At 43.0% G+C, this 24505-nt stretch overlaps 2 protein-coding genes across 3 annotated transcripts; one reads left to right on the top strand and one right to left on the bottom strand.

Annotated features, from left to right (window-relative positions):
• Window positions 1-7531: 7531 nt before the first annotated feature.
• LOC110535828 (complexin-4) lies at window positions 7532-10267 on the bottom strand. The gene is made up of 3 exons (XM_021621145.2): window positions 10059-10267; window positions 9027-9114; window positions 7532-8334 (listed from the first exon to the last, which is right to left on the bottom strand). The coding sequence occupies exons 1-3, from the start codon at window positions 10121-10123 to the stop codon at window positions 8107-8109; spliced, it is 381 nt and encodes a 126-aa protein (XP_021476820.1). The 5' UTR covers window positions 10124-10267; the 3' UTR covers window positions 7532-8106.
• An 865-nt stretch (window positions 10268-11132) lies between these two features.
• On the top strand, window positions 11133-24496 carry emb (embigin). 2 transcript variants are annotated; one of them, XM_021621144.2, is made up of 9 exons: window positions 11133-11362; window positions 20645-20701; window positions 20984-21167; window positions 22123-22208; window positions 22513-22640; window positions 22852-23137; window positions 23455-23488; window positions 23623-23703; window positions 24048-24496. In XM_021621144.2, exons 1-8 carry the CDS (start codon window positions 11293-11295, stop codon window positions 23681-23683), a joined length of 906 nt encoding a protein of 301 aa, XP_021476819.1. In that variant the 5' UTR covers window positions 11133-11292; the 3' UTR covers window positions 23684-23703; window positions 24048-24496. The 2 variants fall into 2 exon arrangements, with proteins under 2 accessions (XP_021476819.1, XP_021476818.1); XM_021621143.2 differs by having other exon boundaries at window positions 11134-11362; window positions 23623-24496.
• Window positions 24497-24505: the final 9 nt, after the last annotated feature.

Here is a 24505-nt window from a genome sequence, read left to right as displayed (position 1 = left end):
GTAAATTTATGAATACATTTTTTATTCCAAGTGCAAATTACAAATATCAAGCACAATTATACAAATTATCAGCAATCAACATCTTACATTACTGCATCAAACACATCTAACGCGAAACAAAACAGACAGGTAAAAACAAGGAGAGTTGAAATACACACAAAAAAGAAAAATAAAGTGCAACTTTAAATCTCTTAATAATGATTAAAGAGGATGTCATTATTTTTGTTATTAATCCGGGATAATGTCTTAAATTAAATCAGAAATAGCCATTTCCTGTTTCAGAATGACAATACACAAAGACAATACACAAAGAAAGGGTCCATAAAGGGTCCATACAGAAATGGTTTGTCGAAATCGCTGCGTAAGAACTTCACTGGCCTGCACAGAACCCTAACCTCAACCCGATCGAACCCCTTTGGGATGAATTGGAACGCCGACTGCGAGCCCAACATCAGTGAATGACCTCACTAATGCTCTTGTGGCAGAATGGAAGCAAGTTCCCGCAGCAATGTTCCAACATCTAGTGGGAAAGCTTCCCAGAAGAGTAGAGGCTGTTATCGCAGCAAAGGGGGGGATCAACTTCATATTAATGCACATGATTTCAGAATGAGATGTTCAACAAGCAGGTGTCCACATATTTTTGGTCGGGTAGTGTAGCTTCTGAAAACTCTGATTCCAGCAGAGGGAGTCCTTTACTCACCTCAAGCCAGGTTGCAGAGAATTTGTATTTAACCTTTATTTAACCAGGCAAGTCAGCTAAGAACAAATTCTTATTTTCAATGATGGCTTAGGAACAGTGGGTTAACTGCCTTGTCCAGGGGCAGAATAACAGATTTTTACCTTGTCAGCTCAGGGATTCAATATTGCAACGTTTCAGTTACTCGTCCAACGTTCTAACCACTAAGCTGCCGCCCCAGAATGATACATAAGGGATGCAAGATGCAGAAGCTTATGGGCTGAGTTCTAGCAGGTTCGTCTTCATCAAGTTTCTGAAGGAACGTCTTCTGGAGGATGAGAAGATCACTGTGTTGCTGGACAAAGTGGCTGAGGGTATGGAGTAATGGACCAATTATGTATTGGTAAAATAATCATAATTTTGCAAATGTTACTATTTGTGTTCATGGAGTATGCAAGTCAATTAATAATAAAATACACAGATTAGCTCTAGTGCAGTACCATGCAAAGTAAGTAAAAGCGAAACAAAAAATATATATATCCTTTCCTACCCTGTATACAGTACCTCCATGAATTGATTATCATGACAATAATACCTTGCCTGACAAATATCTTCTGTGAGAGCCTGAGATAATGTTATTGTGGTGTTGTTTGTTTTATCCAGACATGGGCCAGTTCGACGCCACTAAGGGGAAGCAGGCTCTGGAGATCCGCAGCAGCCTATCAGAGCTCAGGGCTCTTGACTGACCCTATTGTGCCTGATGACAGCTCTGACATGGACCTGGCTCACAACCGTCAGTGGGCCAAGGCTCACAGTCAGTGGGGATTTCAGCATTTAAATCTTGGAGGGGCAAACCATTTTTTGGGGGTGGGGGATGCATGCCAGCAAAGCCACTACACAAAATAGCACAACACAACACAACACTAAACAATACATTAATGGTGCACACAAACTGTTAGGGCCTACATCCCAACAGCAGTCCCAACACCTTACCACTGCTACACCTGGCTATCAGCAGAGCCTTGTCTGGCAGCAAAACAGTTAATTCAGCTTAATTTACTGGATTTTCAAAAAACATGGCTGATATGGCTGATTTGCTTAAACAAATGTGGTTTCTACTGACAATTGAGATGTACAAACTGTGGCATAAGGGGACGACAAGCGGATAACGGGCAATCCGTATTTTCGATTAAGACATTAATGAGCGAGCTAGGACGAACGTAGTTAATATAACTATTTGTTGAGCACTTTTGAAATGGACAGTGACAGAATTCATAACATGGGCCATTCTTACAGTGTTCTCCCTGTACACCAAGTCAGAAGGATAAATAAAGGTGGCATATAAGCAGACAATGAAATCTCTTACAATATTGTCACGTTCTGACCTTTATTTCCTTTGTTTTGTCATTATTTAGTATGGTCAGGGCGTGAGTTGGGGTGGGCAGTCTATGTTTGTTTTTCTATGATTTGGGGATTTCTATGTTTCGGCCTAGTATGGTTCTCAATCAGAGGCAGGTGTCATTAGTTGTCTCTGATTGAGAATCATACTTAGGTAGCCTGGGTTTCACTGTGTGTTTGTGGGTGTTTGTTTCCGTGTCTGTGTTTTTCACCACGCGGTACTGTTTTGGGTTTCGTTCATTCCACGTTTATTGTTTTTGTATTCAGTTGTTCATGTGTACTATTTCTTATTAAAAGAACCATGGACACTTACCACGCCGCATATTGGTCCTCCGATCCTTTTCGCCTCTCCTCTTCGGAAGAAGAGGAGGAAATCCCTCACAAATATTCAATGATTACATTTCTCTAAAACAGGTTATAGGCTACATGTGCACCACCAAGTCAGAACAGTAGGAAAATTAAGAGGGGAAAATAGACCAAATTATTATGGTGAAGCACATGGGCTACTAACATCTTACTACACAACATACACTTAGTATTACTTTCTTAGCTACAATATACATATTTCCCTGGCATATTACATCATTTATGCAGCAGCATACAATACATTTTTGGACTCACCTTGTTGTGCTGTGCTCACTTGAACAGGAAGGTTGTGCGGCAGTCCTCCGTGGGCAAATTTTGTCATCAAACATTCTCTGGATTTATGGTGCTTTTTTTATGGTGCTTTTTCCTGAGTTCCCAGTTGTCTTGAACTCACTGAAGTCAGATTTCCCAGTTCCGAGTTTGCCAGTAGATTGTCGACTTGATTCATGAGGATGACTGCTAGCTAAGATTTTGAAAGTATAATGTTGACATGATCAGTACAATCAAAGCCACTGTAGATATAACGTAGTTTGACGTCATTTTAGCCTTGAGCCTTCTTGGATGGGCACTTCTAATGTAACTCTATGGCGGCACCCAAGGAGCTTGAATTTTTTAGCTCTACCCTTAGATTTGGCGGAGACGTAGTGTCCCCATGAGTGACAGAAACCTGAGCCAATCACGGTGCAACTAGAGAACATTACCAACCCCTACGCTTTGTATTTTCCACTGGCAGCCCCACCACTACAGAAAGCACTGAGCTAGGCTGAAGCACCTGCATTTTGGAGCTGTCTTACTCAAGAAAGCAAAAAATAGACCATAACTGTGTTAGAATACCCATACTAACATACTGTATACTACATAATAATGAGTATATACTACATACTATTAGTTCATTTTAGTATACTGTAAACTAACAGTATTGTTACAGTTTTATTGTACTAGCACTTCGCCTGCAGAGTTCTCCGACGTTTTGGTCATCTACACCCACATCATGAAGAAACCAGAGGACACGTCCTTCTGCCAGGCCCACGTCACCAACTTCTCCCTGGTGAGATGCTACAGTCTTTCACCCAGTTCAATTATGCAAACTTGTTCCTTCCCCAAGCTCCTGTCACCAATTTCTCACTGTTTCTTTCCTATCCCCTACCCCTTCAAGTGTTCACAGATCTGAAAAGGTGTAACTAATCCAATAGCCTAATCCAATCCATCCATCGAAGCGTTTCAGATCCATGAACACCAAAGGGATAGGAGGATAGGGAAAGGAATTTAAACGCAATATGCCACTGATGCCATGATGTTTCTTCCCAGCTCTGTTCAATACCAATGAGAGCATTTTCCTTTCTTGGGGTTTACTGAAACAACATTAGGAGCATAGGTGGCATTGTGCAGACTGCAGAGTCTGTCTTTACAGACTCTACAGTGCCTTCAGAAAGTATTCATACCTTTTGACTTATTCCATATTGTTGTGTTAAAGCCTGAATTCAACATGGATTCAATAAGTTGTATTTCCTCACCCATCTACACACAATACCCCATAATGACAGAGTGAAAACACATTTTTAGAAATGTTTGCCAATTTATTGAAAATGAAATACAGAAATATCTAATTTACATAAGTATTCACACCCTTGAGTCAGTACATGCTAGAATCACCTTTGGCAGTGATTTAAAACTGTGAGGCTATCTGGGTAAGTCTCTAAGAGCTTTGCACACCTAGATTGTACAATATTTGACCATTATTTTTATTTTTTTATTCTTCAGGCACTGTCAAATTTTCAGGTCTTGCCATAGATTTTCAAGTAGATTTAAGTCAAAACTGTAACTTGGATACACCCTTCACGGTCTTGGTAAGCAACTCCAGTGTAGATTTGGCCTTGTGTTTTAGGTTATTGTCCTGCCGAAAGGTGAATTAGTTTCCCAGTGTCTGGTGGAAAACAAACTGTACCAGGTTTTCCTCTAGGATTTTGCCTGTGCTTAGCTCCATTTTGTTTATTTTTTATACTGAAAAACTCCACAGTCCTTAACAGTTACAAGCAAACTCATAACATGATGCAGCAACCACTATGCTTGCTGATATGAATGAGTGGTACTCAGTAATATATTGTATTGGATTTGCCCCAAACATAACACGTTGTATTCAGGACAAAAAAAGTGAATTGTTTTGCCACATTACTTTAGTGTCTTGTAGCAAGCAGAATGCGCGCTATGGAATATTTATATTCTGTACAGGCTTACTTCTTTTCACTCAGTCAACTAGGTTAGTATTGGGGACTACCTACAATGTTGTTGATCCATCCTCAGTTTTCTTCATGGTGAAATCCCTGAGCGGTTTCCTTCATCTTTGGCAACTGAGTTAGGAAGAACACCTGCATCTTTGTAGTCACTGGGTGTATTGATACACCATCCAAAGTGTAATTAATAACTTCTCCATGCTCAAGGGATATTCAATGTCTGCTTTTTTAACCATGTGCCAATGGGTGCACTTCTTTGCGAGGCATTTGAAAACCTCTCTGGTCTTTGGCTGAATCTGTGTTTGAAATTCACTGCTCGATTGTAGGACCTTGATTGGTATGTGTGGGGTATAGTAATGAGGTAGTCATTCAAAAACTATTAAAACACTATTATTGCACAGTCATTCCGTGCCACTTATTATGGAACTTGTTAAGCAAATTTTTACTTTTACTCCTGAACTTATTTAGGCTTACCATAACAAAGGGGTTGAATACATATTGTCTCAAGACACTTTAGCTTTTCATTTTTAATCCATTTGTAAAATAATTTTAATTTAAAAACGTAATTCCACTTTCACATTATGGGGTATTGTGTGTAGACCAGTGACAAAATCTCAATTTAATACATTTTAAATTCAAGCTCTGACACAACAAAATGTTGAAAAAGTTAAGGGGTGTGAATACTTTCTATAATCTTTTCCTATATGTTGACCCCAAACCGATGAAAAGGAAGGCACCAGAGGAGACTCACATCTTCCTGCTCTCCAGCAGTCTGCCCCAGCACTGCCTGTACACACGTCTCAGCTCTCTACAGAAGCGTACAATATAATCACCACTCTCTACATTCTCACATTACTACTACTTTCTTAAACTGTATTTGCCCCTTTTCAAACGATCTCTTGAAAAAAAACATTTTAAAACTACATTCCTGTAGGAGCAGCTGGTGTCATCTTAGGGCAGTATTCACCTTGGACAAGAGTTTTGATCTCCATTGTAGCTCTAGTATAAATACATTAGGTCAAAAAAATATTATTCTACTCCTTCATCTCTGTAGAATCTGCTGGGGTTCACAGGGTGTCTACAGTACTCTTTCAAGGCTGTAGATGAGCTGGGGGACTGGACCACGGACGTCAACATCGGCAAGCCCCTGATCGCCATAGACCTACAGTGCACCATGAGGAACAGCTGTCTACAGACCTGCCCCACAGCCCCTAACACAGCCCCAGAGCCAAGCACCTCCACATCCACCACCCTCACCCCCAAGACCATGGCCTTCTCTCCCCACACTGCTCCAACCTTTACCTGGATGTGTACGAGCGTCTACAGGGAGCTGTGGGAGGCTCATGCTGTGTGAGCTCCAAGCTGTATGACAACTGTAGCTCCTCTTGCTTTACTACTAGTGACTCAGTGTTACTGAACTCCACTAACACAGCCAGCATTCCCATAGAGGCCACGGATGACATCAACGAGCTGCAGACGGTCTTCATGAATAGCCTGCAGCTTCACCACAAGTGACGAGGCCCTCTCTGGGGCATTGGTCGCCTGGTGCAGGATCTGTTTGTGCTGTCTAGCCAACTCCGTTGGTCAACAGATCTGGTACCAGGCTATGGCATTGGGGGATTTTGGGGAGGAAACTGACATTACCTAGTGTAGGCCTGCTCTGTAAATCCTGTTGTATTCTATGGGCCTGGCTTAAATGGATATTATATGTATTTTGTACTTTTGACTACAGATGTAGGATCTTAATCTGAGCACTCTTTTATTGCTGAGAATTTTTCTGCACTACAGGAAATGCAAACTTGTAGGGTATTCAAGGTTTTAAAAGGCTTCTAGTAAATTCGATTTTAAAATGTCAGACTTGATTTGCCCTAATGAAAAATGTATCAACCCCTACAACGAACTTCTATTCATTATGATCCACATTTCCTGTTGCTGCAGAAATACGTCTTAATAATGTCAAACTGTTACATATCTCTTGAAAAGTTTGTGGTTTTTGCAAATATCTTTCATTTTATTAGATAATTCTCATATAATGTGTACTATTGAGCTTTGAATAGCTAAATCGGTCGTACACGGAACCCAAACCGGCTGTGCACGTGCGCCATCGTGCATAAATGTATTTTGTCCCCCCACACCAAACGCAATCACGACACGCAGGTTAGAATATCAAAACAAACTCTGAACCAATTCCATTAATTTGTGGACAGGTCAAAAACCATTAAACATTTATGGCAATTTAGCTAGCTAGCTTGCACTTGCTAGCTAATTTGTCCTATTTAGCTAGCTTGCTGTTGCTACCTGAAATGCACAAGGTCCTCTACTCCGACAATTAATCCACACATAAAACGGTCAACGGAATCGTTTCCAGTCATCTCTCTTCCTTCTAGGCTTTATCTTCTCTTGACTTTATATTGCGATTGGCAACTTTCATAAATTAGGTGCATTACCGCCACTGACCTCATTCGTCTTTCAGTCACCCCTGTGGGTATAACCAATGAGGAGATGGTACGTGGGTACCTGCTTCTATAAACCAATGAGGAGATGGGAGAGGCAGGACTTGCAGCGCGATCTGCATCACAAATAGAACTGACTTCTACTTTAGCCCTTGGCAACGCAGACATTCATTGGAGCGCGCGAGCAGTGTGGGTGCAATAATTGAATAATATAGATTTCTAAATTTATTTTGCAACGCTCGTGCACGCAACGCATGCTATGTAGTCAGCCTGTGAACCAGCCTCTTTCATATTCTATAAAGAGATATATATCCTGAAACTTTAAGAGCAGTTTCAGTAAAATGTAATGATTTTATCCACATGGAGGCATTGTCTCTCATTATATAAACCACAGCTCTGAACATGGATTGTTTTTCATGGGGTTCTTATGAAACATCTCTATATTTATTACAAACGTGCTCAAGTACAAAATCCAATTGTATACGGTCCGTTTTACAAAGGCTTTACCAAAGATTCAGAGGAACGTATTTTTTAACATGAAACAATTCAGAGCATTTATAACCGTGATGACATGACATCCTCTTAATTGTACCTTCTTGCAAAGAAGACATGAGGTTTACTGTATATAAAAAAAAATTAAACCGTATTAACCACAACAACAAAAATACTTTTACTGCCATCCCTGTGATGTTTTTCCTGACCTCCTCCCCACAGCTTTCTGAGAAAGACAGATTAAGAGTCATCTCTCCAGGAGAGAGGGCCCTCTATTTACAGATTAACCCATTTAAGACTGGTTAAATTTAGATTGTGTAGTAGGACTACTGTATGTGTTTCGGATAAATCCAAGCCCACAGTCTAGATTAGAATACTTGAAAGCTAGAATATTTCAGGGAAGTTCAACCTTGGAAGTTCTATCTTTGGTCAAACTTGGTGCTTAGGAACTAATCTCAGATCAACTGAACCAGTGTTTCCTCTCATCACATCACATTACAGAGCACTTCTCCTCTGCTTTAGATTTCATCTCAACCATGGTGGCTGAGGCTTTCTCCTTGATCTGGTCCATGTCCATGTTCTGGAGATTCTGTATCTGGCCCAGGATAGAGTCCTTCTCCTCCTCCTCTGTGGCGTCCTCGTCCACCATTTTGAGTAGTTCTTCAGGCACGTCAATGTCGTCCCCTGCCAACTCCATCAGGTTTGCGTCCTGTTCACTCTAAACACAGCAGGCAATGCACTGGTCAGACTGGCTGAAGAGGAATCACTGTTCAGACTGGCTGAGGAGGACATTATTATGCCCAGGCACAGTATAAATATTATCATGTTTAAATTCTATAGTTTTTCTTCCTGGCCCATTTAAAAAAACATATAATAGGCATTTCCTGACCAGGTAAGATTTTGGGTTGGAAGGCACCTGATCCAGGCACGTGGTCCTAAAACATTGCTGTCTCTAGGTCCACCAGCTAAAGAAAACAGCTTAGCATCACATGTGACCCTCTATGACCCTGACAGGGCTTCTGAGATAGATGACATACACACACACAGGGCATTTCAGGCCTGGGGCTCAAACGCAGGACAGCTGCAGTCACTGGGCTTTTTTTATGCCTTAATCTCTTGGCTCTACTCAGGCCTATCTGACTAGCAGGCCATGTGCTCCTGTAAATGTACTCAGTCACGCACTCTGACACTGACCGACACAGCCTCTGTTTCATCATGTTACTCATTTGTGATAATGTGTTCTCGTTTACTGAGAAATTGCATAAGATTATCACCATACGTCATTCACAGGAAATTACAAATGTGGGTAATTTTGCTATTGAGGGCATTTTTATCTAAGTATTTATGAGCATTTCTCCTCTTGTTTCATATGACATGAGAATGGAGGAGAATGACAGGAGACTGTCTTACCTTTGGTAGTCTGTATTTGTCTCTTAAGCACGTTCTCAGTGTGGCCCTCTCAGCTTTCTTTACCAAGAACTCGGAATCTCTCTCCATCCTGTTTTCAGACAAGAAAAGAAACCATGTTACCAAACCTATGAAAGCGTATTAATATATTGTCCGGCAGTCGATCATATAACTCTTACAAAATTCTTAAAAGGTAAACAGCTTGTATTTTCACTGCGTGATGCTGGTTGTGTAAAAATGTGCATTATTTGTTTTCAGAGATAAAAATCTGTTTCTATGCTTCTGTGCAATGATAATTATTCATGGCCATTGCAGTTTCCATATCAATCAATCATATTTTATAGGCGTCAGCTCTAAATAAGATAATGTAGGAAAACAAAACAATATAAATGACTCAGTTTCTGGGGCAGCAGAGTAATATATATATTATTAATCTCCAGATTATGGCAGCATTGTCAATCCCACCACTCTCAGCAATTGGAGACAGACAGTAATTCTGAAATAATCTGGGTGTGAAGTAATATAGGACTGCATGGAGGTTAGTCTGCCTACCAGTTTGACTCCCCTACTATTTGGTAAAGCATTCTTCATAAAAATGGTAAAATATGTTTCATTGTATTTTCATCAGTGTAATTCTCTTGACTAGAGGTACATTTACAGGTGTAAATTGCCGTTGTATCTCCCTTACATCTGTTTGGCTTTTTTACTTCACATAGCTAGGATAATAAAAAATTGCTAACATTTTTCAAAAAAGGGAAAGTTTCAAACTAAATGCTCTGCTCTTGCTTGCTATTGAATACATCTAATCCAAAATGTCAATTTGAATCATTCCAAAGAGGTTGGCCTCAGATTCAGAAGCATAATTTATTTTACATTTCATTTTAATTGAATAAGAATTGAATCTCTACTTCTTGTATTTGGCTGAATTGAAATGGAATTGACCCCAACCTTGAAGCATTCCTTTGCAGTTGTTTGATTATCACTTTGTATGACTTTTACAGTACTGTAAAATAAGGGCTAGTAGTAGTGACTTACTTTTCCTCCACCACCTGTTTCTGGTACTCCTCTGCCTCCTCTCTAGACATCCCCTCGGTGGACATGGTGACGTCTCCTTTTCCCCTGGTAGAACACTGCAGTAGAGAGCTGGACTGGACAGTGCTCTACTACTGTAGCTCTTCACCAAACTGCTCGACTACTCACTATCAGCCTCAGCAGGGTGAATATCCTACCAGGGGATTTGCAGACAGCACTTTTGTTTTTTCTGTCAAGTTTTGGTCACTGAGTCCCTGGATTCGATTGGTCTCCAAGCGGGCTAAGCCAAGAGAGGCCTCCGACTGGGGGATGGCGCTGTGAAGGGCATGGCTGATCACTGATGGCCCGGGTGACTAAAATCGGAGGAATTTCTGCCAACGCCATGATCTGGATTAATCCTTTTGGGGAAAGATAGTATAAATTTAAACATTTAACATAAGTAATGAAAGTGAAAGTTCACAGGAACTGCTTTTGATATGGGTACTATTGTGGTTTAGACTGGGACAGTGTTATATTCTACAGACAGGGCGTGGTGCTATACTCACTACTCGTCTCATGCTACGTGTGTGAATTTGACTTTAATCCCCTTACATCACCAACCATAGCCTGAGTGCCCTGTTGCCAACAGAGTGGAATCTGTATACCACTGAGTAAATCACCAGATCTACACTCTATACATTAAACTATACTGTCTTGTCCGAGGTAAACAACTTTAAAGATATACATTTCATTAGAATATAACAACTGTGAATACAGAAATAGCAATGAATACAGAAGTAAACTCAACCGTTGCTAATATTAGCATAGGTGATGTTTATGGTATAAATCTGATATTGCACATATAATTTGAGGGGAATAATGGACAAGGACTTTGGACAGTGATCTCCAAAATGACAGGCATTCTGTACCATGTGACTTACAGCTGTCCTACATCACATCTTACATGACCTGTATATCTGATACTCACTGTAATGTACTTTTTCTGCACCTTCCATGACAAGGTGGCTGTTGCACCATGGGACAGGACTGTCTGTACCCTCGGTCTGTGTCTGTATGAATAATAGAGGAACACCAGCAGGCTGATATCTTTGCTGCGTCACCGATGCTGAGGGGAAGAACAAGGAGGGGAGCGAAGGGGATGAGAGAGAGGAGCAGCAGGCAGCTGATGAGAGGGGGATCTTATAGAAAAACTCTATGCAGCAGATAACGCAGGACTAGCTGACTGACTGAAACAACCATGTTTTCGCCCTGGATCCTTTCCCTTCAGCTCATCCTGTTTCCTCTCTTCTGGAGAGGCATCTATACAAGTAAATACAGATTCTGGATTTTATATTTATCAGCTTTGTAAACAGGTCTTTCTGCTTGGCTGGTTGTGATGTGACCTTGTAGCCAGTGGAACAAGTGTGGCTGAGAGTCTTAGCTGCAGCAGTACATCTGCAAATGTGCATTAGATTTCCACAGTAACTGCATTGGTGTGGTGTATTCAATATGCTTCTAATCCTTCAGTATTATGTATCAGGAGGACATTAGACCAATAATTGGGTCTGTTGTATGGATCACCAGAGATGCCATTTTTTTCGTTACTGAGATCATTTTTCGTTACTGGTGGTGTGCTGCTGGCAATGACTTTGAAGTGTGTATTGTAAGCACCCTGTGCTTTACATGACTACCCTTTGTGGCAGTTAACTGCTTAAATGTCAGTTGTATGTCATATACAGTGGGCTCCAAAATTACTAGCACCCCTGACTGGCAATGCACAAACAATACTTAAAAAAATATAAACAATATATTTATAGAGATAAACTCAAAATACCAACATGTGAGAAATACTGTACTTTATTAATGTTTCAATGGAACCAACCAAAATCATTAAATTATTTAATACAAAATACATTTCACCAAAATCAAGGTTTCATAATTATTGGCACTCCTTGTTACGGTGCGTGAATGAGGACCCAAAAGCGAATCAACTTAAACAGAGCTTCTTTAATTACCAAACATAGGTAGGCTCAGATGGACCGGCAGATTCCGACAGGACAGGACAAGGTTACAGCAAACATGACGGCAGTCTGGTTCAGGCATGAATGACACAAACAAACAAGAATCCGACAAGGACAGGAGCAGAAACAGAGAGAGATATAGGGACCTAATCAGAGGGAAAAAGGGAACAGGTGGGGAACGGGGTGAATGGGTAGTTAGAGGAGACAAGGGACAGCTGGGGGAAAGCGGGGGAGAAAAGGTAACCTAACACGACCAGCAGAGGGAGACAGGGTGAAGGGAAAGGACAGAGACAAGACAACATGACAGTACATGACAGTACCCCCCCACTCACCGAGCGCCTCCTGGCGCACTCGAGGAGGAAACCTGGCGGCAACGGAGGAAATCATCAATCAGCGCACGGTCCAGCACGTCCCGAGAGGGAACCCAACTCCTCTCCTCAGGACCGTACCCCTCCCAGTCAACTAGGTACTGATGACCACGGCCCCGAGGACGCATGTCCAAGATTTTACGGACCCTGTAGATAGGTGCGCCCTCGACAAGGATGGGGGGGGGGGGGGGGAAGACGAGCGGGGGCGCGAAGAACGGGCTTAACACAGGAGACATGGAAGACCGGGTGGACGCGACGAAGATATCGCGGAAGAAGAAGTCGCACTGCGACAGGATTAATGACCTGAGAGATACGGAATGGACCAATGAACCGCGGGGTCAACTTGCGAGAAGCCGTCTTAAGGGGAAGGTTCTGAGTGGAGAGCCAAACTCTCTGACCGCGACAATATCTAGGGCTCTTCGTTCTACGCTTATTAGCAGCTCTCACAGTCTGCGCCCTATAACGGCAAAGCGCAGACCTGACCCTCTTCCAAGTGCGCTCGCAACGTTGGACAAAAGCCTGAGCGGAGGGGACGCTGGACTCGGCGAACTGAGATGAGAACAACGGAGGCTGGTACCCGAGGCTACTCTGAAAAGGAGATAGCCCGGTCGCAGACGAAGGAAGCGAGTTGTGGGCGTATTCTGCCCAGGGGAGCTGTTCTGACCAAGACGCAGGGTTGCGAAAAGAAAGACTGCGTAAGATGCGACCAATAGTCTGATTGGCCCGTTCTGCTTGACCGTTAGACTGGGGGTGAAAGCCGGAAGAGAGACTGACGGAAGCCCCAATCAAACGGCAAAACTCCCTCCAAAATTGAGACGTGAATTGCGGACCTCTGTCCGAAACGACGTCTGACGGAAGGCCATGAATTCTGAAAACATTCTCGATGATGATTTGTGCCGTCTCTTTAGCAGAAGGAAGCTTAGCAAGGGGAATGAAATGAGCCGCCTTAGAGAACCTATCGACAACCGTAAGAATAACAGTCTTCCCCGCTGACGAAGGCAGTCCGGTGACAAAATCTAAGGCGATGTGAGACCACGGTCGAGAGGGAATAGGAAGCGGCCTGAGACGGCCGGCAGGAGGAGAGTTACCGGACTTAGTCTGCGCGCAGACCGAACAAGCAGCCACGAAACGACGCGTGTCATGCTCCCGGGTGGGCCACCAGAAACGCTGGCGAATGGAAGCAAGCGTACCCCGAACGCCAGGGTGGCCGGCTAACTTGGCAGAGTGAGCCCACTGAAGAACGGCCAGACGAGTAGGAACGGGAACGAAAAGAAGGTTCCTAGGACAAGCGCGCGGCGACGGAGTTTGAGTGAGTGCTTGCTTTACCTGCCTCTCAATTCCCCAGACAGTCAACCCGACAACACGCCCCTCAGGGAGAATCCCCTCGGGGTCAGTGGAGGCTACTGAAGAACTGAAGAGACGAGACAAAGCATCAGGCTTGGTGTTCTTAGAGCCCGGACGATAAGAAATCACGAACTCGAAACGAGCGAAAAACAGCGCCCAACGCGCCTGACGCGCATTAAGTCGTTTGGCAGAACGGATGTACTCAAGGTTCCTATGGTCAGTCCAAACGACAAAAGGAACGGTCGCCCCCTCCAACCACTGTCGCCATTCGCCTAGGGCTAACCGGATGGCGAGCAGTTCGCGGTTACCCACATCATAGTTACGTTCCGACGGCGACAGGCGATGAGAAAAATACGCGCATGGGTGGACCTTGTCGTCAGAGAGGGAGCGCTGAGAAAGGATGGCTCCCACTCCCACCTCTGACGCGTCAACCTCGACAACGAACTGTCTAGAGACGTCAGGTGTAACAAGGATAGGAGCGGATGTAAAACGATTCTTGAGGAGATCAAAAGCTCCCTGGGCGGAAACGGACCACTTAAAGCACGTCTTGACAGAAGTAAGGGCTGTGAGAGGAGCTGCCACCTGACCGAAATTACGGATGAAACGACGATAGAAGTTCGAAGCCGAGAAAGCGCTGCAGCTCGACGCGTGACTTAGGGACGGGCCAATCAATGACAGCTTGGACCTTAGCGGGATCCATCTTAATGCCTTCAGCGGAAATAACAGAACCGAGAAATGTGACGGAGGAGGCATGAAAAGTGCACTTCTCAGCCTTCACAAAAAGACAATTCTCTAAAAGGCGCTGGAGGACACGTCGAACGTGCTGAACATGAATCTGGAGTGACGGTGAAAAAATCAGGATATCGTCAAGGTAAACGAAAACAAAGATGTTCAGCATGTCTCTCAGGACATCATTGACTAATGCCTGAAAGACAGCTGGAGCGTTAGCGAGGCCGAAAGGAAGAACCCGGTATTCAAAGTGCCCTAACGGAGTGTTAAACGCCGTCTTCCACTCGTCCCCCTCCCTGATGCGCACGAGATGGTAAGCGTTACGAAGGTCCAACTTAGTGAAAAACCTGGCTCCCTGCAGGATCTCGAAGGCTGAAGACATAAGAGGAAGCGGATAACGATTCTTCACTGTTATGTCATTCAGCCCTCGATAATCTATGCAGGGGCGCAGAGACCCGTCCTTCTTCTTGACAAAAAAAAACCCCGCTCCGGCGGGAGAGGAGGAGGGGACTATGGTACCGGCGTCAAGAGCTACAGACAAATAATCTTCGAGAGCCTTACGTTCGGGAGCCGACAGAGAGTATAGTCTACCCCGGGGGGGGGTGGTTCCCGGAAGGAGATCAATACTACAATCATACGACCGGTGTGGAGGAAGAGAGGTGGCCCTGGACCGACTGAACACCATGCGCAGATCGTGATATTCCTCCGGCACCCCTGTCAAATCACCAGGCTCCTCCTGTGAAGAAGAGACAGAGGAAACAGGAGGGATAGCAGACATTAAACATTTCACATGACAAGAGACGTTCCAGGAGAGGATAGAATTACTAGACCAATTAATGGAAGGATTATGACAAACTAGCCAGGGATGGCCCAAAACAACAGGTGTAAAAGGTGAACGAAAAATTAAAAAAGAAATGGTTTCACTATGATTACCAGAAACAGTGAGGGTTAAAGGTAGCGTCTCACGCTGAATCCTGGGGAGAGGACTACCATCCAGGGCGAACAAGGCCGTGGGCTCCTTTAACTGTCTGAGAGGAATGTCATGTTCCCGAGCCCAGGTCTCGTCCATAAAACAGCCCTCCGCCCCAGAGTCTATTAAGGCACTGCAGGAAGCTGACGAACCGGTCCAGCGTAGATGGACCGACAAGGTAGTGCAGGATCTTGAAGGAGAGACAGGAGTAGTAGCGCTCACCAGTAGCCCTCCGCTTACTGACGAGCTCTGGCCTTTTACTGGACATGAAGTGACAAAATGACCAGCGGAACCGCAATAGAGACAGAGGCGGTTGGTGATTCTCCGTTCCCTCTCCTTAGTCGAGATGCGGATACCTCCCAGCTGCATGGGCTCAGCACCCGAGCCGGCAGAGGAAGATGGTAGTGATGCGGAGAGGGAGGCGACGGAGAGCGCGAGCTCCTTTCCACGAGCTCGGTGACGAAGATCAACCCGTCGCTCAATGCGAATAGCGAGTTCAATCAAGGAATCCACGCTGGAAGGAACCTCCCGGGAGAGAATCTCATCCTTTACCTCTGCGCGGAAACCCTCCAGAAGACGAGCGAGCAAGGCCGGCTCGTTCCAGCCACTGGAGACAGCAAGAGTGCGAAACTCAATAGAGTAGTCTGTTATGGATCGATTGCCTTGACATAGGGAAGACAGGGCCCTGGAAGCCTCCTCCCCAAAAACAGATCGATCAAAAACCTGTATCATCTCCTCCTTAAAGTCTTGATACTGGTTAGTACACTCAGCCCTTGCCTCCCAGATTGCCGTGCCCCACTCACGAGCCCGTCCAATAAGGAGAGATATGACGTAGGCGACACGAGCAGTGCTCCTGGAGTAAGTGTTGGGCTGGAGAGAAAACACAATATCACACTGGGTGAGGAACGAGCGGCATTCAGTGGGCTCCCCAGAGTAACACGGCGGGTTATTGATTCTGGGCTCCGGAGATTCGAAAGCCCTGGAAGTGGCCGGTGGATCGAGGCGGAGATGGTGAACCTGTTCTGTGAGGTTGGAGACTTGGGTGGCCAGGGTCTCAACGGCATGTCGAGCAGCAGACAATTCCTGCTTGTGTCTGCCTAGCATCGCTCCCTGGATCTCGACGGCTGAGTGGAGAGGATCCGAAGTCGCTGGGTCCATTCTTGGTCGGATTCTTCTGTTACGGTGCGTGAATGAGGACCCAAAAGCGAATCAACTTAAACAGAGCTTCTTTAATTACCAAACATAGGTAGGCTCAGATGGACCGGCAGATTCCGACAGGACAGGACAAGGTTACAGCAAACATGACGGCAGTCTGGTTCAGGCATGAATGACACAAACAAACAAGAATCCGACAAGGACAGGAGCAGAAACAGAGAGAGATATAGGGACCTAATCAGAGGGAAAAAGGGAACAGGTGGGGAACGGGGTGAATGGGTAGTTAGAGGAGACAAGGGACAGCTGGGGGAAAGCGGGGGAGAAAAGGTAACCTAACACGACCAGCAGAGGGAGACAGGGTGAAGGGAAAGGACAGAGACAAGACAACATGACAGTACATGACACTCCTGATTTAGTACTTATTGCAACCATCTCTGGCAAGGATAACAGCATGGAGTCTTTTCCTATAATGTTTGACAAGGTTAAGGAACACATTTGGAGGGATTTTGGACCATTCCTCTATGCAGATCCTTTCTAGAGCATTCACATTATTGGGTTTGCGCTTATCAACTGCCCTCTTCCACTCAGCCCACAGGTTTTTGATTGGATTGAGGTCCGGCTGAGATGGCAATGGCAGAACATTGATTTTGTTGTCACAGAACCATTTCTGTGTGGATCTTGAGGTATGTTTCGGGTCATTGTCTTGTTGGAAAGTCCACCTACGGCCAAGTCCCAGCCTTCTGACAGAGGCAACCAGATTGTCAGCCAAAATTGCCTGATACTTGGTAGAATTCATTGTGCCATCAATCTTAACCAGTGCCCCTGGACCTCTGGAATTAAAACAGCCTCAAAACATCCCTGACCCCCATCCATATTTCACTGTGGGTATGAGGTGCCTCTCCTTGTATGCATCTCTGTTTAAACGCCAAACATGCCGATGCTGTATCTGACCAAAACATTACATTTTGGTCTCATCTGACCAGAGCACCTTCTTCCAGTCATAATTTAAATGACATTTGGCTCCAAGCACTTGTGTCTGCGTCTTGGGGTCAGAAAGGGCTTTCTTCTGGCAACCCTTCCAAAGAGCCTGTGGATGTGGAGGTGGCGTCTGATGGTGCGTTTTGAAACCTGGTGACCCCAAGACGCCACCAAAGCCTGCAATTCTTTCACAGTGATTCTTGGGGATTTTGTTGCTTCTCTCACCATCCTCCTCCTGATCCTGGGGGTAAAAATGCATTTGCATCCTCTACCCGTGAGGTTTTCAACTGTTCCATATCTTTTGAATTTTCTAATAATTGCCCTGACAGTGCTCAGTGGTATATTCAATCGTGGATCTTCTTGTAGCCATTATGAGATTTATGAAGGTCTACGACCATCTGTCTCTTTTTGAACTGCTAGTTCTTTTGTTTTCTTCATGGTGTTGGATGACAGTAGGATACTGCATGTGTGTTACCTCATTTTTCTACCCTAGTGAAACTGGAAGTGATGTAATGGCTCAATAAGACTTAGATAAACTTAAATAAGTGGAATTTAATTTGTGGTTTCATTCTGGTAGATGTTATTTACAATAATCTTTAAGGGTGCCATTAATTGTGAAACCTGGGTTTGGAGGACCTTGATTTTTAAATAAATCAATAAATTATTTTGGTTGGTTCCATTGAAACATTAATAAAGTACAGTATTTCTCACATGGTAGTTTCTCTCTATAATTGTATTGTTTATATTTGTTTGTGCTTTGCCAGTCAGGGGTGCCAGCAATTCTGGAGCCACTGTACATTACTGGGTCATTCCACCAAATTGAGTACCTTTTGGGTAGTGTAACTTAGTAAAAAGAAATACCACATGTTCAACTTAATAAAAAACATAATTAATCATCTCAACAGGTTAAATTGAAAATGACTATAGTATGTGCCTATAAAGTGCCAAATAAAGGGTGACCGTAACAGGGTTGACGATTGAATCTTAAATCAGCCATGAATCACCTTGTGATAGGGGTAATGGAAGCTTGTTGTGTGCAACAGTGAGTGGCAATGGAATATAAGCTTCACAAAAACATTTTAAATTGCTAAAACGTATCTAGCCTGTTTTTCTATATGTAATAGGGTTGACGTGTTGTGCTCAACGCGCTCAGTTTTCCACCACAAAATGGCCAAAAAGTGATTTCTTTAAACACTATTTCACTATTTGAATGTTTCTTTAGAATTGTCTTTAACTAATGGAATAGCTTCAAAATATTATGAGGGACACTCACCGGTCAGTTTATTAGGTACACCCATCTGGTTCCGGGTCGGACCATGCTTTGCCACCAGAACAGCCTGAATTCTTATGGGGGATGGATTCTACAAGTCGGAGACGCTCGACAGGCATGTTGGTCAAAGCCGACGTGATGGCATCACAAAGTTGCTCCAGATTGGACATCAGTACACCAACGCTACAAGGATGTACCGTTGACACCAGGTAGGATGGGGGTCATGGACACATGCTGCTCATTCCAAATCCTGACTCTGCCCTCAGCATGACACAACCGGAACCGGGATTCATCGGACATGGCAATGTTTTTCCACTCCTTAGTTGTCCTGTGTTGGTGATCGCGTGCCCACTGAAGCCGCTTCTTCTTGTTTTTAGCTGATAGGAGTGGAACCCTGTGTGGTCGTCTGCTGCAATAGCCCATTTATGACAAGGATTGATGTGCATTCCGAGATGCCGTTCTGCACACCATTGTTGTACTGCGCCGTTATTTGTCTGTTTGTGGCCCACCTATTAGCTTGCAAGATTATTGCCATTCTCCTTCGACCTCTTTCATCAACAAGCTGTTTTTGCCCACAGGACTGCCACTGACGGCATGTTATTATTTTTTTTTGTCACATTATTTTCGGGAAACACTAAGACACAGTCGTGTTTGAAAAGCCCAGGAGGGCGGTCGTTTCTGAGATACTGAATCAAGCATGCCTGGCACTGACGATCATAACACGCTCAAAGTCGCTTAGGTCACTAGTTTTGGCCATTCTAATGTTCAATTGGACAGTAACTGAATGCCTCGATGCCTGTCTGCCTGCTTTATATAGCAATCCACGGCCACGTGACTCACTGCCTGTAGGAGCGATCTATTTTCGGGAATAGGGTGGTGTAACTAATAAATTGGCTGGTGAGTGTGAATGAATCACTAACAAATAAGTAATAATCTTCAGAAATGACTCTGTAAAAGCAACAAAATAACTAATGGCATAACTAGCGCTTTAAAATGATGATGAAAACTTGGAGAAATGTTGAAGTTAAGTGGGTTAAAATCTTCCAAGAAGTCACAGAGGGACATATCAAATTGCAGAATTTTTGGCAATTTAGCGAGCATTTGTTCATATTAAAAATGTGATTTATTGAATTTTATATGTGGTCTATATTAAATTGCAGAATTATAACAGGCTTTTATAATGCAATATTGGTGCAGAATTTCAACTTAAAATATCAAAGGGATGCAATTGTACTCTATTCGTGGATCAACCCTACCCTTCAGTGTTTAGACTACTGAGCTTTGAAAAAATATGTACATACAGTGCCTTCAGAAAGTATTCACACACCTTAACTATTTCCACATTTTATTGTGTTACAGCCTGCATTTAAAATGTGTGTCTCTGGCCTACACACAATACCCAATAATGTCAAAGTGGAATTGTTTTTATAAACGAATAAAACATGAAAAGCAGACGTTGAATATCACTCTGAGCATGGTAAAGTTATTGCACCTTGGATGGTGTATCTGTACACCCAGTCACTACAAAGATATAGGTGTCCTTCATAATTTAGTTGCTGGAGAGGAAAGATACCACAGAGTGAAAAGAAGGAAGCCTGTACAGAATAAAACATATTCCAAAACATGCATCCTGTTTGCAACAAGGCACTAAAGTAAAACTGAATTTTATGTCCTGAATAGAAAGCTTTATGTTTGGGACAAATCCAACACAACACATCACTCAGTAACACTCGTCATATCAAACAACATAATGTTTATGTTCATTTCCCTTATAGCAGAAACAAATCCTCCGTTGGCTTTGACGAAAGTCTTTAAGAGTGCAGTCCTGAAAGGTAACTACTAGAGTGTTCTTGTTTAGTCACAAGTTTGTGTCGTTGCTGTACACAATTTCTTTGTGTACAGTCGTGTAGTGTTACATGCTTAATTCATTCTTCACTCAGTCATCTTGTGATACTTTAGAAAATGTTTTGTCTGAAATTCTGGTATATGTTCATCTGTATGTTTTGTGTAAAGTTTACATATCTATTTTAGCTGTATTATAGGGTTGAACAGATGTCTCATTTTAGCTTCTTTCTTTCTATCTGTTTGAAATCCCACCAAAATTCTAAACACAGGTGACAGTCTGGTTGAAAAAGTTGAAATCTTGAAACCCATCGATTTAGAGCTAGCATGTACCTGGACCGGTAATCCAAACAAATTACCAAACATTACCGGGTACTGGCGAAAAGACGGGAGTGAAATTACTAACTCTCGGCTTACTGTACAATTGGAGAATGAACAATATAATCTCAAAAGAGTGTAAGTATGTATTCATTATTCCATCAGGGATAGAGAATGTAAATCTGAAATGTAACAGCCTGTCATCTACATGTAAATATACAATGGTCTATGGACCCAAATGTTAATTATAGAGGTTGGGAGAATATCTTCAGTATCTACTCTCCAAATTAGGCAGCTATGTATTAGAGGTCTTCTCGGGTCCAAAAACTTGGACTTTGACCTTAACTTACCCAAGGACAATCAGATCTGGACCCGAGAACAGTCAGACCCGAACTCGAATGGACCTGACGACAACCAGACCTAGACCCGTACCCTAACGGGTCCAGGTCTAGACCAAACCCAATTGGACCAGAGTGACAAAAAAAAAAAACATGTTTATCAGCTAAGCTGCTCTTCAGGTTAACGAATATGTCTTTATATGTTGGCTAGGCCTTTTATAAGTCAATAAATTCAGCTTATTAGCGTAAAATAAATATGCTATAGGCAATGCAGAGCGGGTCCATTCAGGTCCACTCGAGTTTATCAGCTGTAGTTACATAGACCCAAGATTAGGTCTGGGACCCGATGACAATCAAACAGGGCACGACCCGGACCAGAGGGAAAAGTTTGGGTCCCGGGTCAGGTCTCGACTATTCAGGTTCGGGTGGACCCGTGAAGACCTCTACTACGTATTACTTTGTGCAAATACACTTTTGGTACGTCAGGACTTGGTTATATTTCACTACTGAAGCAGTTAATATTATACACTTAGCCTCTGTTATATTGTATCCCAGAGTAGTTGGTTCCTTGACTGTAACCAATTCTGGCCCATGGCCAGAGGTCAGATGCCATGCTTTGCCATCATCTTCTAATGATGTGCCTAATTGACCTTTGACAGCGAATGTTTCTAAGACTGACAAAACAATTATATTTTAGATATATTTTCCCAAGACATGTGTAAGTGAAAATGAAGCTATGACTATATATTTTACAGATTCAGAATTACTGGGGATACCCTTGGGAACTACTCATGCATCTTTAGTGATACCGACGAGGCAAAAATTGATTTCAATGTGGCAGGTACAGTATGTTATATGACATAAGTCAATGCATACACCATATTTCACATTCTCTAGTCTCATGCATAGCCATGTATTGCTACAGGCATGTCAAGTTAGGCTACATGTTCTCTGTCATCCAATATTACAAGTATGTTTTTATAAAATAAAAAGTATAGTGACATGATCATTCACAACATTACAAGGATGCACAGAAATGGACTAAAACCCCATCTGTGCAAGGCCCTGGCAATTTGTATTGAATAATGAAGTGTGCCTATAGATAGCATTTTGATCTTGATACTGGTCCCTTTCTTTTCCTCCAGCCCCAGAGATGGATGAGAAGAAGGACAAGCCGATTGTTGCGTATGTGGGTGACTCTGTTGCGATGGCCTGTAAAACCAAGCTTCCCCCTAACACTTGGCTTTGGTACAGAGCAAACGGAACCGAGCAGGTGAGAAGGTTGCCCAAATGTAATCAATGTGTAAAGGGAGACGCCATCAACATGAGTTATTAACTACATATTGTAACCTACAATGTTTTTATTTCATTCAACTTACAGTTGACCATGAATAAATCATATGTTATTTCATTTGACAGTAATGACAATTATCAATAGTACCACTTCGTGTTAGAGACTTCATGCCATTTTCTTTTGGTTTCAGGAACTCATCAATGCAACTACTGACCCCCTTCGTTACAAGATCAGTGTGGATGGCAACACAACCAAGCTCACTGTGATGAACCTGACAGCGGAGGACTCTGGTGTCTATGTCTGCAGTGCCATCTATAACATCAAGGCCAGTGTGAGCCGGGTGGAAGTTCGGGTCATCACCTTCATGGAGCCTCTGAAACCCTTCATAGCCATCGTGGCTGAGGTGATCATCCTGGTCCTCCTCATTCTGCTCTATGAGAGGTGGAGCTCACAGAGGAGCAGTCACTCGCCCACAGGTAATAACATACACACTGCTTTGCATACAGCTCTGTGTAGCACATCGGGATGTGGGGAACTTACTACTCGGCCTGAAGCGTGCCAGCGAACAGCTAGCTTTTCGTGTTTTGCGCGACTGGTAAGACACTTTGGGAGGCGGTCATGTGTCACATGCAAGTCGAATCAGGAGGAAGCGATACTCGCTAAGCAAGCAGCTGTGTATACAGCTTTGCAGTAGCTTTCAGGGCCATTGTTTTATCCTCCATGTACAATGTGTTCTTTATAACATGAAGGTCATCCTTTGTATAAAACTAAACTCACATTTTCTTATTCTCAGAAAATGGGGTGCATGCTGAACCAACACATAAATTGTAAGTATTTTTTAAGCTAATCATACCTTACTCAAGGGAATTGTATTGTTTGACTGATTCTTACAGTGACATTACTTTGCACATGCGGTATCTTTTCAAGACTATGATGTTCTTTTTAACTTCTGCTATTTTAGGACAAGGGAAGGTAATAATGGAATGGATGAGAATACCACAACGAGACAACGAAAGATTTAAACCGATACAGCATCAACAGGGTAAATAAACTATAAGAAATGTTCCTAGTGCTAAGTTTTGTTTTCTGAGTGTCGCTGAAACCATTTCTTATTTATAAATCAATAGCACATTTTAAAAATCAATTCTAAGTAGTTTCATAACCTTACTCAACAAGACAACGTCTTATGGCAAACTGTTGCAGGAACCCATTTTCCACAAAAACAAGGACATCCTCTACCAAAGACAAAATGTCCCCCTTTCTGAATGTGTCAACTGAGACATATTAGTAAAATATTTGTTTTATTTTTGGGTCAATAATTATAATGCAACAATATATTTTTCTGCATTTTGACATAATTTATCTTTATATTTGTCCATGTTTCAGTCAACATCATACTACCAGTACCTATGAGGTTGTGAAAATAGCAGTGATATCTGGGCACAGTGTGTTGCTTGGTTCGGTTGGTGAGATCGCTTGAGAGGCCTTCACTTTTGCCTAACAGGATGTGCGTGCCTATGGTTTGACATAAATGCCAATGTCTTCTTGTTTGAAAAGTCTTCTTATTCTTGCACTCTTCTAGCCTAACTACACTTATCAATTACATATGGTAGTTGGTGTGCAGTGCCTTGTACTTTGACAAACAAGTCAATTCTCTGCTTTGCTGATATAATTAATCCCTTGAAGTCCCCATATGATGCTTATTTTACATTATCTGTCAGTGTTAAAGCAGTGTGCCTTTAATATACATTTTAAAATGCTATATTATTGTTGTCCTAACTCAGATGAAACTTTCCTGTTGTATGTGAATGGTAAATAAAAATCATAATGATGAATCATCTTTG

The sequence above is a fragment of the Oncorhynchus mykiss genome, chromosome 11 (assembly GCF_013265735.2).
Source record: "Oncorhynchus mykiss isolate Arlee chromosome 11, USDA_OmykA_1.1, whole genome shotgun sequence".
Classification (NCBI taxonomy): domain Eukaryota; kingdom Metazoa; phylum Chordata; class Actinopteri; order Salmoniformes; family Salmonidae; genus Oncorhynchus; species Oncorhynchus mykiss.
Note: the sequence above shows the minus strand (reverse complement) of the source record. Positions and strands in the feature narration are given on the sequence as shown.

Bases quoted from the DNA above. Each gene is read 5' to 3' on its own strand.
- LOC110535828 (XM_021621145.2), bottom strand. From the start codon at position 10,123: ATGTCCACCGAGGGGATGTCTAGAGAGGAGGCAGAGGAGTACCAGAAA. The intron at 9,115-10,058 runs GTAAGTCACTAC...GTCTGAAAACAG, and splicing joins AAACAGGTGGTGGAGGAAAA to GATGGAGAGAGATTCCGAGT. The intron at 8,335-9,026 runs GTAAGACAGTCT...TGCTGTGTTTAG, and splicing joins ACAAATACAGACTACCAAAG to AGTGAACAGGACGCAAACCT.
- emb (XM_021621144.2), top strand. From the start codon at position 11,293: ATGTTTTCGCCCTGGATCCTTTCCCTTCAGCTCATCCTGTTTCCTCTC. The intron at 21,168-22,122 runs GTAAGTATGTAT...TATATTTTACAG, and splicing joins CAATATAATCTCAAAAGAGT to ATTCAGAATTACTGGGGATA. The intron at 22,641-22,851 runs GTGAGAAGGTTG...TTTTGGTTTCAG, and splicing joins GAGCAAACGGAACCGAGCAG to GAACTCATCAATGCAACTAC.